The 15,961-nt window shown below is 33.0% G+C and overlaps 1 protein-coding gene across 1 annotated transcript; it reads left to right on the top strand.

The window, feature by feature from the left end:
- The first annotated feature begins 534 nt into the window (after positions 1-534).
- On the top strand, positions 535-15,761 carry LOC132750881 (deoxyhypusine synthase-like). The gene is made up of 11 exons (XM_060740945.1): positions 535-658; positions 7,715-7,802; positions 8,121-8,175; positions 8,747-8,827; positions 9,693-9,802; positions 10,558-10,722; positions 11,134-11,352; positions 11,973-12,165; positions 13,670-13,773; positions 14,118-14,243; positions 14,998-15,761. Exons 1-11 carry the CDS (start codon positions 600-602, stop codon positions 15,130-15,132), a joined length of 1,335 nt encoding a protein of 444 aa, XP_060596928.1. The 5' UTR covers positions 535-599; the 3' UTR covers positions 15,133-15,761.
- The last annotated feature ends 200 nt before the right edge of the window (positions 15,762-15,961 follow it).

The following is a 15,961-nucleotide window of genomic DNA, read 5'->3' on the forward strand; positions in this document are numbered from 1 at the left end:
ATCTGCTGCATCCAGTACATATTAATTTTCCTTTTCATCCACGAAAGAGAGTATCAATCCTTAATGTTATATTCTTTGAATATCTTATATACTATTAAAGTTGGTCCATGCGATTCACAAATGTGAATATAATAAGAGAAAAGACACAAGTGTGTTCTAGTCAGTTTTATGATCTGGACTGATGCATTGGCGGGAAATCTCCCAGGATATAACATTCTGCAGGCACAACGTGGTCAGTGGAAATTTACAGAAATGAGTATTAAGGTTAAAGGTCATATGAATATAAAATAACTCAATATCATAACACTTAAGATATGTTAAGTAGGAGATTGAAAAATATGATTTTTGTCCCAGAGTGCCCCAGTCTCACCTACTCAATTTTAAGGTTGATTTATTGGAAAAATCACAGGGGGCCCACACGGTGTTTGGATAGTTAATACTGCTTGAGGTGACCTTAAAATGAGATTTTAGTCATAACCTTATAATATGTATATATATATTCCATGTGGGAAAAATAATACTTTAGTCTGACCGAGATGGATGACTAGATGTTCCGTTTTTTAAAAAGTATTCGTTAAAAATAACAAAAAAACAACAACATGGCGAGCACTGAAGAGTGGCACACGGAATCGCTCCGTTGTATGATCACTGAACGGATGTAAGTAAATTGTGATGTTTGACACTCTTCTTTTTTAATGTGCAAAATTTGTCTTTTATACCTTCAGTCCTAGCAATTAACTTAATTTGTGTTTTTATCCAAATATCATAGGATTTCGCGACACTTCAAAAATAGTGTCAGTGTGTGGTGAAATCGTAAATTTATAATAATTTTCCGATTTGAACATTGGAAATTGGGAATTTTAATGTCTATTTTCTATTAGGAACAGTACCATTTTAGGGTAGTACTTAAATAAAGAAAAAACCCCACTGAGAACAGATCCAAAGCACGGAAATCTAGCATTATTTTATTAAATCTCTATATATATAATAATATGAAAAAGGCAAAGCCTCAAAGCGAGCTCGATGCACTTTTAAACGTGAGTTAGTATGAAATAATCGCTCATTTTTATTTCAAATGCAGTGACGAGTGCGTGTGACGTTACACGTACTGTGTTAAATATGGCTCCGCCCCTGTCGTTAAATGAATAACAATTTTTTGTCGAATTTTGTTGTGAAAACTATATAGAATGAAAGAAAATGGTCTAACTAAGAAAATGAATGCGAACACCAATATCTTTAATTCAGTCGTTAACGCTGTACAGACGTTTAAAGTATTGTTTACGTGACGTCACAATGTAGCGCCAAACAGCACGTGCAAAACAAAAAAATCAAGTACGCTATTTTAATGTCGCAAACGTTTTAAGTTTTACATTTATTTCACTTTTAATAATCTTTATTTCGCTTGAAAAAATATAGAGTGCAGGGCTCTCGATTGACACGGGGATCCGGGTTTTGACTCGTGAAAATCAGGAAATGCACAAATTTGACACGTGATAAAATCTCCTCAAGAGTCAATTTGCCACATGGGATTTTCAGCAATGCAATAATAATTACCTTAAATCCACCCCTAATTACCCATCAAATCCTACATATGTTCAAATCACACTCATTAAAAATGTCAACAGACAGTATAAGCCGTGTATAAAATCGGTTAATCCTTTACACACGGCAATTGTTTATAGCCTGTGCACTGAAGCGCGACAATTCAGTGGCTGCAATTTGACAGCGCTAAAAATAGCTCTACACAACTGATAAGAATTACATACTTGAGGTGTCAATTATTGATTGCTTTTAAAGGTTTATAATACGTCTTTGATTTACTTGGAGTACCGGTTCATTTGTGATTTCTTTTCAATTAAATATTCCTAGTACAGTAAAGACTGTCTTAGCGACCCCCTGTATATAGCGACGTTCTGTCTTTAGTGACCATAGTTAGGTGCGCCGAACAGTATTTACTATATAAATGGTCTGTATGTAGCGACTCCCTGTCTAGTCCGTACAACGACCATGATTTAGTCACCCGTGAACAGCGACTTTTGTAAGGGGAGCAAGGCTTGAATTAGGTGACGACATTGGCGAAGAAGTCGCCTTCGGATCAGCGACTTTGCCTAAAACAAACTTCAAATAGATTTTGAAGTCGCCCGATTTTTATAATTTTCCGTCATACTTATTTACGCCGCTAGGTCTGTTAATAATTTGTTTACCTCTCAATTACAACCAATTACCGTTAATCCGCTAATTAAGAACGCGTGTCAACATCAACAAAGTTAAATACACGCCGCAAGGCAAGAGTTCACTATGTTTATCTTTCTTATTACGTATTCATGCGATTGACGAATCAGAACGCGGGTTGTATCTACGGCAGTTTGCATTGACCAATCGGTGACACGCTAATACACTGTGGCTGTTTGTTGACAATTACACAAAATGGCGACAGATTCAATCAATTTTCGCCGATAGAATGATTAAAGACACCTGCATATACATAATTGCTGCGGTGTTTTGGCGAGTAAAGATAAACAATGCCAAACGTCTTAAAGGTGTGGTTATGTTTGAAACCTCGATTGTTAATTTTTTTTCGGAGCACTTATCTGTAGAAATTATGTGAAGATTTGTAATTTTTTTTTATTATTTTTGTTTTATTAATACATTGAGCTCCGTAAAGTAAACAGGCTGATTATACAAAATTAAATGTCTCTACAGTAACATCTCATTAGTAAAATTGAAATTAAACATTTTTTACAAACAGATTTATCAATATAAATTACATTTTAAAGAATATGTAACTTTTAAATACTAATGTGATTGTGTAGTTTATAATCTTAACCAATAATACATGCACTTTTAATATTCTCTTGTTTTTTATAAATGATATTTGATATGTTTAATATCAATAAAAATATAATTAAACCCTTAGTATGGTACTATCCTGCTTTTCAACAAAATATTGGTATGATATGTTCATATATCCGAATTATGTAGAGACTGTCCACAGTGACTCCCTGTCTATAATGACCTTTTTTCTTTTCTCCCATCGAAGGTCACTGTAAACAGTCTTTACTGTACCAGTAAAGATAAAATTTTTTTATATTTTATACATTTACTGTAATCAGAAAAGCTGCTGCTTATTTTATTTTTTCACAGCAATTCATTTTTTGTTTTTTAGAGGGGGTGAGGGGCTTAGTAGACATTTATAATTAGGCATTTTTTCTATCAATCAAGACTTTGGAATCTACGCAAAATGACCTCCAAAACAGTCATTTTTGTAACATAAAAATGATTCATGTAGTCAAATGACACTAGAAAAAATTGATTTGACTCATGAAAATTTTGGCCAAAGAGTCTTTGACTCGTGAAATTCTGACCCTACTGAGAGCCCTGGAGTGAAATAAAATAAACAAAGTTTTATCAACGTTATCAAAACTCGTTATTCATTTAACGACAGGGGCAGAGCCATATTCAACACAGTACGTGTAATGTCACACGCACTCGTCACTGCATTTGAAATAAAAATGAGCGATTATTTCATACTATTTCACGTTAAAAGTACATCGAGCTCGCTTTGAGGCTTTGCCTTTTTCATATTATATGAACGAGTCATTACCCAAGCTCTACTACAAACACTTCATTAAAACCTGTAACATTGCAGGAAATAGCTAACATTTCAATATTTACATTGGCTGTCAAATTGTCGTCCATTTTAAAGGTGTGTTTATGTACCGAGTATTTTCATTGGCTGGTGAAAAAAACAGCTCTTCGTCGCGGCTATACGCCATTATTATCTGGATTATTATTATTCATTAGCCAATGAAATTGACAGTCACTAACAGAAGTTGGATTAACGCATGGAACATACGGGCAACATCAAAATGGAAGCCGAGGATAGAAATTATCAAAACAAACAGAAATTGTTACAATAATTTGTACCAGAAGTTAATGATTGCATCATTGATGGTGGTGGATGATTGATATTTAACCGACTACATGATTAAACTTTCTTATAAATATGAGCATACGTTTGCATTAGATGTCGTTTTACACACGTGTGTAATTTTACAAACCCAAATTTTACGAAAGTGTGTAAAAATGAAACATGAAAGCTTATTTTTAATAATATCTTGTCCATGTAACAAAGTGAGTCTTTTTTTTTTGAAAATTATCGATTCTATTATCAATGTCCAACAATAAAAAGAAAAAAAATCTGTTGTATTCTGCGTTGTATTTATTTTTTCGTAAATTGAGCAATTTTGAGTTGTATCCCTTGTTATATTATTTATATAGTGGGAAAGGAAAAAAATGACATAATCCCCTGTGGTCCAAAGAAACGCAGCGAGATGGGTATTGAATAGACCGTATAACCCACACAATCCTTCTAGTGTAACTGAACTGATAAATAAATTACAATGGCCCAGTCTTCAACAACGTAGAGTATGGGCAGATGTGACTCTCATGTACAAAGTAGTTAACTTTTTAATAGCTGTGCCAGTTTTATACCATCCCACTATTGCCACCGTCTGTTCAACCCGAAGAAGTCACAGTATGAAATTCATCCCAGTTCAATCTAGAATCAACATTAAATTTTATCAACACTCATTTTTAGCTCGACTTTTCTATGAAAAGGGGAGCTATCCTACTCGCCCCGGCGTCGGCGTCGGCGTTGGCGTCACACCTTGGTTAAGTTTTTCGTACCACCCCACTTTATTTCAGAAGTATTACAAGTATGGCTTTGAAACTTACCATACTTGTTCACCATCATAACCTCCATCTACAGACAAGAGTACATAACTCTGTCAAGGTTTTTGACAGAATTATGGCCCTTTTTTGACTTAGAAAGTGTATTGAGCTTGGTTAAGTTTTTTGTACCACCTCACTTTATTTCAAAACCATTGGAGGTATTGCTTTGAAACTGACCATACTTGTTTACCATCACGACCTTCATCAACAGACAAGAGGACATAACTCTGTCAAGGTTTTTGACAGAATTATGCCCCTTTTTGACTTAGAAAATACATTGAATATGGGTAAAATCCACTTATTGCCTTAACCCTTTGAGATATTGCTTTGAAACTTTTAATGCTATTTCACATCATTACCCCCATCTGTACGCAAGAGAAGGTAACTCTGTCAAGGATTTGTTTTAAAAATTAAGGCCTTTTATCGACTTAGAATCTTGGTTAAGTTTTTAGTACCAGTCCACTTTTTGCACTGAACTGTTTGAGATATTAATTTGAAAGTTGGAATACTTGTTTACAATCATGATTCCCAAACATGTCCAGGAGAAGGTAATTCTGTCAAAGATTTTATTTGAATTATGGCCCTTAACTGTCAATGTTTTGTATTATAGGCAAGCACTAAAAAACTTAAAAAATCTAAAAAAATTCATTCCTATCCACTTGTTCACTTTACCATAAATTATGTCATATAAACATTGCTGTAATATTCAAGGGTATCAAACAACTAGTTCACTTTAAAAATACAGAGATTCTTGTATTGCCTTTTACTGCAAAAACTTTTTTTATTGGCAAGCAATAAAAAAGTCGAGCGCGCTGTCTTACGGACAGCTCTTGTTTCCAAGAACTGTTATTACCTGGAATATTATGTTACTACTGAGAGCCTGGAGGCGTTTATATCTTCCATCCAGCTCGTTCCAGTCGTACCATCATATGTTTAAATGGACACCACCTTTTAAAGTGTAAATACATGTTGGTCACAAGACCTTTTAGGGTGTAGATTGGAACATCAGTTTGTCATGGGACAGTTGTGATACAATTGTGTAATATAGTTTTAAAAATTTATGTCGGAACACGCCACTCTACACCGATGTACAGTCTTCACCTCCTCGATGTTGATGTCTACCTCGTGGATATTGTCAAGTAACCCCTTTGAAGTTGAAGGTACCTGTCCAGCATTGCCATGTGTTTAATGTTGCACTGACTTTCATTTTACTTTTTAATTTGAATATAGGCCTGAAATGTAACTCCTTTTTTCACCTTTATTCAAAAATTCATAGCAGTTTTCTGGACCTTTTTTATTTTGAATATAATTCAGTACAATAAAGCAATGTTAAGATGGTTTTATCAGACAAAAAGAACTTCCCAACATTTTCCATTTTGTCTGCAAAAATATTTTCAGAAATATTGATTTACCTAAAATTGGGTCTTAGTTATTGTGCATAAATTTCCACCGGAAAACTGCTAGGGGACGGAAACTGCTAGGAAACCAGTAACTTTAAAACAAATTTGTTAACCGATAAAATGCTGCATACTAGTCAGCTTCAGTGATATTGGGTAACAGTTTATCAAATTGCATGCTTTCGTCCGAGTTGTTGATTTAAATTTAAAAAAAAACAAAAAAACTTGGTCCCTATTCAATGACTTTAAGTTTGAAAACATTCAAAGAAGAGCCATAAGAAAAAAATCCAGCTGGATAAAGCCTGGCAGTATAATTTAGCAGCTACAGGCTTGTACTTATTTGTTGAATGTGTGGTTCAGAAAATATTTTACCATACTTCCTAGTTATATTAATCATTTCATACAGCATTATAGGAAATTGGTAACGATGCAGGATGCCAATATGTTGCAAACATGGGAACAAAGTTATTTCAAGATTGTTTGCTTTGTTGTTTCCATCCCTTTCAGAAAGAAAATTATTGCTTTGTACTGGTTGTTTCCAGTAACAGATTCAAGAGTGTTTCTATAAGCTTATAGCTTCCAGCTCAAAGTAAAATACATTCATTATAAACTGAACTAAATGATATCATATGAATTAAATGATCATTAAATTAACAATACCTTAGATGCCTACTGGCATGCAAGCAGTTCCCGTACAGAAGCAGTACCCATATTTTTTGTTTAAACGCTTGATATTTACTCGCATTCATTAAAAAATAATATAAAGCAGATGTAAAAACAAGACAAAATCTAAGTGTCAGTTTGGCCATATGTATAAAAAGCTTTCATTTTAAATCATGTGTGTTTTGAAAAAACATGACCTTGTTAACTTTAGGGGATTCCATCCTTGCGCACATGCGCAAAAGTACTTACATGTGAGGCATGTTAAAAGGTTTTCCCCTAATACCACCTGTGTATAGATAAGTAAGGCAATGTGATGAAACCTGTTTAATTAGCAGGATTTTTACCTATAGGCTATATTACAATATTTAAATTTAATAATTTTATGGCTTTAATGATTAAAATATCATTGGAAGGACGCCATTGCATGTGAATAGTTTGAGGTACTGGTACCGGTTAATAAATACCAGCGTTCAGTCTACACTGTATATTCTGAATTAGATCTACCATCCTCTAGGAAACTGGTCTCTTTAAAAATTTTAAATGAAAAATAGGTCTAATATAACAACATTCTATAATCATAATCAAATGGGTTAAATTTTATGTACGGAAACTCCTTCTCTTCATACAAAATAATGTATTATTTTGGTACCCCATATGAGGCCTCATAACTAAGGGTTATTTTATGTTTAGAACATAATGGAATTTCCATAATTTTGGGTGACAAGCAGAATATTAAAGTGTAACATTGAACTTTCTGATGACCGATCATAATGAAAAAATAATGTTTAAGTAACTACCATTTTTGTACAGAAACTCCTCGCATGCAAGTAAAAAAATGTTTTCCAGTTGTTTTTTTTGTCACACTTAATTGATTTGAATATATTATTATCTACAGTACTGTCATTTTGTTTTATCTCCAGAAATGATGCAAAACAGAATTCATCAACTTCGAATGAGCTGTCTTCAGAAGAACTAGAAAAAAAGTTGTTTGACCAAGCCAAGAGTAGGGTAATAAATAAATACATGCATATTTTTGTCTTTATTTCAAGATTAACTCTCATGGAACATTAAATTTTTTGCTTGACTTTGAAGAATTTACCCTCAAAATGATGATTGGCTTTGTCCATATTAAATGATAGACAATTACGTTGATATTTACATGTAGGTAAGGGTTAAAGTATGTAACATAATTACATATTGGTATAGGTTTCAAATGGGAATAAATTTTTGAAGTATGGTTTCTCAAATAAGTATATTTGCTGTGTTTAGATAGCCTTTGAAATATAATCATTTAAACCAGAACATCAATTTTGCTATTCCTTTCAGGATGAGTATTTAGTCCTTGTTTCCAAGTTGATTATACAGTTGAAAGGGGTCAAAGGTAATGATATAATTATACTTAAAAAAGGAAATGTGAATGGCATATGAAAAAATATAACGTTTTAGCCAGTTGTGAAAAAATGTTCTTTAGCTCATCAATGCCTGGTGTTGGTGTAATACTTTGAGGTTTTAAGTTCAAAAGAACTTTTCAATGAATTTTAATCAAATTAATTTATAACCTCACACATGACTTCAAGGACCTAAATAAATTGTAGATGTTTCATCAAGACCTATAATAGTAACAGACCTATAGATAAAACATTTTAACAGATTTTTTTCTGTCTCCACAAGCTGTGAGAATCACAGTAGGTGTTTGATTTTATTCAAAACTTAATCTGCAGAATTTCTTAAATGGACTTGTCTAACTTCTTTTCTAGGAACCGCCTGTTATCAGTGTTGGGAATATTAAAATATATATTTAAAGTTAGTCGGGCAACAGTACAAGAGCTTTGAAATTGCAGTCAGACTGCATTGATTTCCAAGATGTTTTTTCCAATTTTAGCATGCAATATTTCCTTTCCAAAATGAAATCGAGAATAATAACAAAATTTATAATTATGTTTTTATTGTAGATGATAAGCCTCCTAGTCTTGCCACTGAAGCTGTTTTGGTGAAAAGTGAATCTCTTCCAGATGACACTCCAACAATAAAAGGTGTGTTTTATTATAAAATGGTTCAACCCTAACTAACTGTTACAAATTTAGCCATGTCAAATGGTGAATAGTGCTTTAAGAAATAAGATAAGGGAGGAATTGTGATGTAGTTTTGATATTTCACTAGCTTGTGAAGAAAGCTTGTATCTTATTTGGGCACCTCTCAAACTTGAAGTCCCTTCCTGGAACTAACCAGTACTGGTTGTGACCAAAGTTGGGCTAAATCCTATGATCCCTGAGTAGAGAGGCAGACACCTTTACCGCTAGGCAACCGCTTTCCTTAGAGCATGTTAACCCCAATTAAAGACAAAAATGGTATCATGAAGCTTTGAAAAAATTATGCTGCTAAAATTTGTATAAAAACTTATTTATGTTGATTGAGGATAGGTCTAAAATGATATTGTAATGTCAAATTTATTGAAATAATAAATCTTCTGAATAAAATATAAAACCTTGTGGCATTGAACTCCGTGTAGATTATGTGGGATAAGTTGTTTATGACAGACATAGAAATTAGTAAGTACTGGTTAGTTATCCAGGAAATCTAATTAGATGGATTGACGGCTAAGATATGACCAAAAAAGTGTTAAGATCTGTGTGAAAATCTGAAAAACGAACAAATGAGATTTGTATCAAAATTGATTATGCAAAGCAATGATTATTCAACAAAGCTTTCATATTGTTTGAGAGACTCTTCAAGAGTTGAATCTTTTAGACTGTATTGTGAATAAAGGATATTTAGACCTCAGAAAAATTGTCTTAGGAGCTAACATACAGTGCTGTCGTAGACCTGTGTTTCGATATAAGATTTTATGTGTAGTTCCTCAAATCACATGATGATATTAATGCGTTTCTTTATCTTAAGGATATGATTTCAATGAGGGAGTTGACTATCACAAACTTTTACAATCATATGCACGGTCAGGGTTTCAAGCTCAAAACTTCGGCAAGGCAGTGGAGGAAATCAACAAAATGGTAAATAACAGCAGTTTGTTGTGTAATAAAAGAATTTATTCTGAACTTATAATAATGGGATATTGAACTGGCAGTGTTGTTCGGTCATTTGGGTGATAAGTTTTTTCTTAAAGATGGCAGCTTAGGGCCTATGTAACTGAGTGGTTAAGATTGTTGACTTTAGAGCACTTACCCCACCACTTTGGCTTTGATTCCTGTCAGGGACTTTTTATTATCATATGCCTGTGCACCTGGTATTTTCTTTCATACCATACTGGCATTTCCGTTAGTTTAAGCCATGCTGGAAATTTCATCTGGCATAGAGGGTGCCAGATGAGTCACATGCTATACAATGGTGTGCTTAGGATAATGTAATTTTAACGTTATGAATGAAGTTGTAATTTCATACGCTGTTGTAAGTTATGAAGTGTAGTTAAGGGTGTAATGACCTAACTTTCCACTAAAAAATTGTTAAATTAAGGTAAAGAATTTAAAATATAATGGAATATGGTAGAAAATGCAAGAAAAAATATCTGAGACATGTTTGTGGTTTGTATGGGAGGCGGTAACTCGGCAAGCCTCGTTACCACCCAATGTACGGGTCCCCTCGGGACAGATATTCCGATCCGAACCACAATATACGACAGATATCATTATTATTGTTAAAAGCACTGAACAAAAAAAGAATAAACAAATTTTCGGTACTGATATGTTGATCTTTGTCTTTCATTGTGCACTTTTATATGTTTATTTTATGTTTTATGAATTATTTTTAGATTGATTGTAAACTGAAATGTGTTGCAAAGGAAAACTTGAAGGATTTAAACCTGCATCCTACTGGTCGTTCACAGACTAACTGTACTATATTTCTTAGTTACACGTCCAATCTCGTGTCAGCTGGTGTTAGAGAAGTCCTCAAATATCTAGTACAACATAATATGGTAAGTACTTAGAACATATGTATATAAATTTTCAATTACAAGATAGGGTTTGCTGTTTAGTAACTTAAATTGAAACTTTTTGTGTCAGAAAATCATACGCTTTAGATATTTTTGAGTTTCGGAGAAAAAACAGTGAGCTATTATGATTGCTTTGTTGTCCTTTGTCTTCGTTCGAAACTTTAATGTACCTCTTTTTCAAACAGTTTTTAGGGTATCAACAAGAAAATTGTAGCTCTTAAGATCATGATAAGATGAAGTTACAAGATAAGGGACTTTATACTGAAAGTAACGTTTTAGGAGTTATGCCCCTTTTTGACTTAGAGTTTTTTGTCTGCATGTTGAGTAGGATGATTTTAAACTATCAATGCTATCAATATGAAACTTGGTTTGATAGTGTATTATATGTTGCAGGTGGACTGTATCGTTACCACAGCTGGAGGTATTGAGGAAGATTTTATAAAATGTATGGCCCCAACTTATGTGGGCGATTTTTCACTGAGAGGCAGAGAACTTAGGGATAAAGGTATAAATAGGATAGGCAATCTGCTAGTTCCGAATGACAATTACTGCAAGTTTGAGGACTGGTTGATGCCTATACTGGACAAAATGCTGGAAGAACAGAAGGAAAAGGTAAATGCTTCCCTAGCATATATACAAATGCTTCATACTGTATTTCTATAGGTCATGACCTTATCAAATAGAGTTTATTCAGAAAACCATTCCTTTTATGAGCAGTTAAAATGAATTCATATTCTGTCACTGCTAAATATTTATTACAGAGAGAAAAATACTTCTGTATTTTACTATTGTGGAATTGTCTTTAGTTAGCATGATGCATTTTACTATGTGAAAAAGAAATTCAGCTTGTCAATGAAAGGTGTGTGGTTTTACTTAAGTGATCACTTATTTCAGCAAATTATACTGGGAGCTATGTCTTGGTTTTTATTCACAGGTTTACTTGAAAATCTCCATATCATCGTGAAATGTTTGTGTATTTTTATGACTAACTTATTGATGCCAAAGTTCTATTTATTGTATTTTTGTGACACCTTTGCCATTGAATTGTAAAATGTCCTCATATTCTTATCTGCATCAGGACTAACAGCATGACAACCTCTGTATTAACTTCCAGTGCATATTATTCAAATCATGATATAATTTTAGAGTTAAGATGCTGTGTCAAAAAAAGATTCGGTTTTTGTTTTGTCAATTGTTAGAACAAGGTCAATATTAACTCTTTTCTATTTCAGAATGTCCTGTGGACTCCATCCAGAATGATAGATAGACTGGGCAAGGAGATTAACAACCCAGATTCTGTGTATTATTGGGCACATAAAAACAACATTCCAGTCTATTGTCCAGCTATCACAGATGGTTCACTAGGAGATATGATCTACTTTCATTCCTATAAAAACCCTGGACTGGTTCTAGATCTTGTACAAGGTAAGTCTTGACTGGTTTAAAAGTATGTTTTGTTAAAAAAAAATATTTTTTATAAAGAGGGTATTGTTGCTGACTTCAAATTATTTAGGAATAACAATGCTAAGGTTCAAATCCTGTAAATACTTTCATATGAAGAACCTTTGCTGCTAGTTTATTGGAGGTTGATGGTCTACACCTGTATATGCTTATGCCTTAATGAATACTTAAAGGGGCACAAAAAGGTCTCCATCCACCAGAAATGCTGGAAAGTCACCATTTGACCTTTAAACCGTTAAAATGACTTTAAACCCAATTTGCATTTTGTCATTATTATGTGCCATGCAACAGGTTTGAGAAATTTTTGAGTTTTTTTTTAAATGTGTGTGTATATGATTTTAGAAAGGTTTTGAAATGTTTTCAATTATTGCGCTGACATTTTCTGTCTGTCTTTATCATGTTTATGTCTGTCTTTTAAGTGCTTTTTTAAACATCCTGTATAATGTCTGAGAAGTTACCGCTCTAGTAGAATGTACCTTTGGAAACATTACTGTTACCTCCCTTTATACTCATTTACTGTTGACTGTGTAAGACCTCTATTAAAAAATGCTGGATTTTTAAATAACCTTTATTCATATACATTATACCCTAATGTACTTCCTATCTTATAAGAGTTGATGTCCTAATTTACTACATACTTTAAAGACTTATGAATTCAAATGCATATTTCAAATGTCTGAGGTATATTTTCTACAAACAAGACATGTGATTTAAAGATCCTGTATGTTGTAATTGCAGTTGTATACATGTACCACACTTAAGTGAAATTATATATACTGAACCAAAAAGAAACTTTCGCAAAGTATGTGCCAGTTGTTCAAGGATACCACTTAGATGTACACACTTATATACATGTAGTAGCTTGTAAAACTTGTTTTGTTTGAAAAATCGATCTGCTAATCCCCGTATAAAAGCCCGATATGTTTAATCAACGTAAAAATCGGGTTTCAAAAGGATTGAAAAACTGTACTTACATATCTACATTCAAACTTGGAGAAAGTTTCTTTTTTGTTTCAGTATGTATGTGTATAATTATGCTTATAAAACAATTTTCAAACATCAAATAATATGTCAAATATGTACTGCAAATATTTGTACATATTATATGTTATCATTTAAATATATGCATTTATTTCTTATTGAAAAATTCAACTTCGACTTTATAGAAAATAATTTTTAAATTACCTCCCTTTATTTACATGACATGTTAAATTCTGTAATATCTTCACAAATAATGCTTTTTGGAACTTACAAAATTGATGAATCTTAATTGAGAATCATATTTATGACATAAAACCATAAAAATATTGTGTTACAGGATCTTTAAATGTATGTATACATTTCAAATATCCAAGATCTATTTACTACAAACAAGACTTTTGATATTAATTCAAGTGTGCATTTCATATATCTGAGGTATATTTACTACAAGCAAGACTTAGAATATTAATTCAGATGTATATTTCAGATATTCGAGGTGTAAACAGTATAGCTGTACAGTCAGTGAACACCGGTATGATCATTCTGGGAGGCGGAGTAATAAAGCATCATACATGCAATGCTAATCTTATGGTAATCATTTAATGCATGATTTATTATAAAGGCAGGGTTACAATGTAAATGACTCATACAGTCATGCATTGCTAATTTAAAATCATGGTAATTATTTACATTATTTGATATTATCCATACCCATTACTTTTCCAATGACTGCATTGTTGAGAAGTTGCTAAAGAATCAGATAAGAGAGTACATTTTATATGCATTTTATAGGCTATTTAACTTATATATTTTAAAATTCTGAATAAAGTAAGAAATTTCCTATTTCATGAAATAAAAGCACTTGAAGTCTTAATAGTATTTTAAGTTATTATTATCATGTAATAAAGTATTTTGATTATCTTCTTCTAATGTAGAGGAATGGTGCAGATTTCGCTGTATATTTAAACACTGCATCAGAGTTTGATGGCAGTGACTCGGGCGCAAGCCCAGATGAGGCAATATCCTGGGGTAAAATAAAGAAGACTGCAAATCCTGTAAAGGTATTAGTCCATTCAAAAGTTTTTATTAGAATTCAATATTTTTATAATTTACTATTTTTATAATCATGATGAATACTCAGTTAATTTCATATTTTATTATAATTAGATGATTTAAGGGACCTAATTGGCTAAGTTGTTGAGGTCAGTGACCTTAAATTACTTGACCTTCACTTCTGTTGGTTCAAATCACACCAGGGACTTTGTGAGGAAGCTATCCAGTTAGATAACAATGATAATGGTGCCTTTAATAATGCAGAGGAAGTCTGAAGTCTTGCTCCACCATTAAAGCTGAGCAGATGCCATATGACATTAACAGTGTCAGTGTGGCTTAAAACACAGTCAGAAAAAAGGAAAGATTATTGTCTTGTCAGATCTCTCAAACTCATTTTACTTATTACATTAAGGCTTTGTAGCTTTGTATGTTTGTCTTTTAATTTAGGTGTGTTAAGTAGGGTATTATTAAAATGTTTAATGATAGAATAAAGAGAGCAAGGTATCTGTTCTCATGCCAAATGTATATAATATTCAAATATTGTTCTGACATTTGAATCGTCTATTTTTTATTCTATTGATTTCTATATCAAAATTGATCAGCTAAGATGGTAGAGTCTGATAAGACAACATGGATTATAATGGTGTGATTTGGAAATTTGTTATCATGCCCATTTATATTGCTTAAAAGATAGGCTTTTTAGTGAACGTCCTATCATAAAGATATGTATGTTTAACTATTGGATATATTTGGACATTACAGATCTGTGCCGAGGCAACTCTTGTGTTTCCTCTACTGGTGGCAGAGTCCTTCGCTCGCAGACAACAGGAATTCCTCGATTTTTCCTCGACAGAAAAGAAAGATAATAATGTGGACAGCTTTGAAATTATCAAGTGACACTCAAAATACGTTTTATATATGTGCTTAGGCGAAACCATATCTGTGATATCAGTGAGACAGTGATTCAATCATTAATAATAAGACCTTTTAATCAAACAATCTATCATTTTACCCCACTGAATAAAGTTGTCGAGTCTGTGTTTTAAAATAGGACGGATCATCAGGACATCAATATTGGATGTCAGAGTTTGATTTACTTGAAAAATATAACTTGAACCTCTTAATGAAACGCTCAAGTGCTTGAAAATGCCTCTTAATCTTTTCCTGTAGTTACATAAGGTAGAAATAGCTAAATCTTTTGGTTTAAACATATTTATTTAAGCTCGATTACGAAACAAGTTCTTGCAACTTATATTAATCACTTTGGAGTCTGCTTCCTAGAACCAACCAGTACTGGAGAACCAGTATGAAGAAACATGGTCGTGACCCGAGTAGGGCTCGAACCCATGATCTCTGGATTGAGAGGCAGACACCTTAACCACCACTAAATCTTTTAACTTGTATCAAGTTTAAAATATGTATTTTGGTTAGTGATAACTTTCCATCATCACCATGTCTTTTTAGCTCACCTGTCACAAAGTGACAGGGTGAGCTTTTGTGATCGCTTTTCGTCCGGTGTCCGTCCGCCGTCAGTCCGTCGTCCGTCCGTCATCCGTAAACTTTTACTTTAAATGACCACTTTAAATGACCACTCCTCATAAACCACTAAGCCAATTTCATCCAAACTTCACAGGAATGTTCCTTTGGTGGTCACCTTTGAAAATTGTTCATAGAATTTAATTCCATGCAGAACTCTGGTTGCCATAGCAAAAAACTTTAAATATCT

This window comes from Ruditapes philippinarum, unplaced genomic scaffold (assembly GCF_026571515.1).
Source record: "Ruditapes philippinarum isolate M1 unplaced genomic scaffold, ASM2657151v2 ctg1086_1_1_1_1, whole genome shotgun sequence".
Lineage (NCBI taxonomy): Eukaryota > Metazoa > Mollusca > Bivalvia > Venerida > Veneridae > Ruditapes > Ruditapes philippinarum.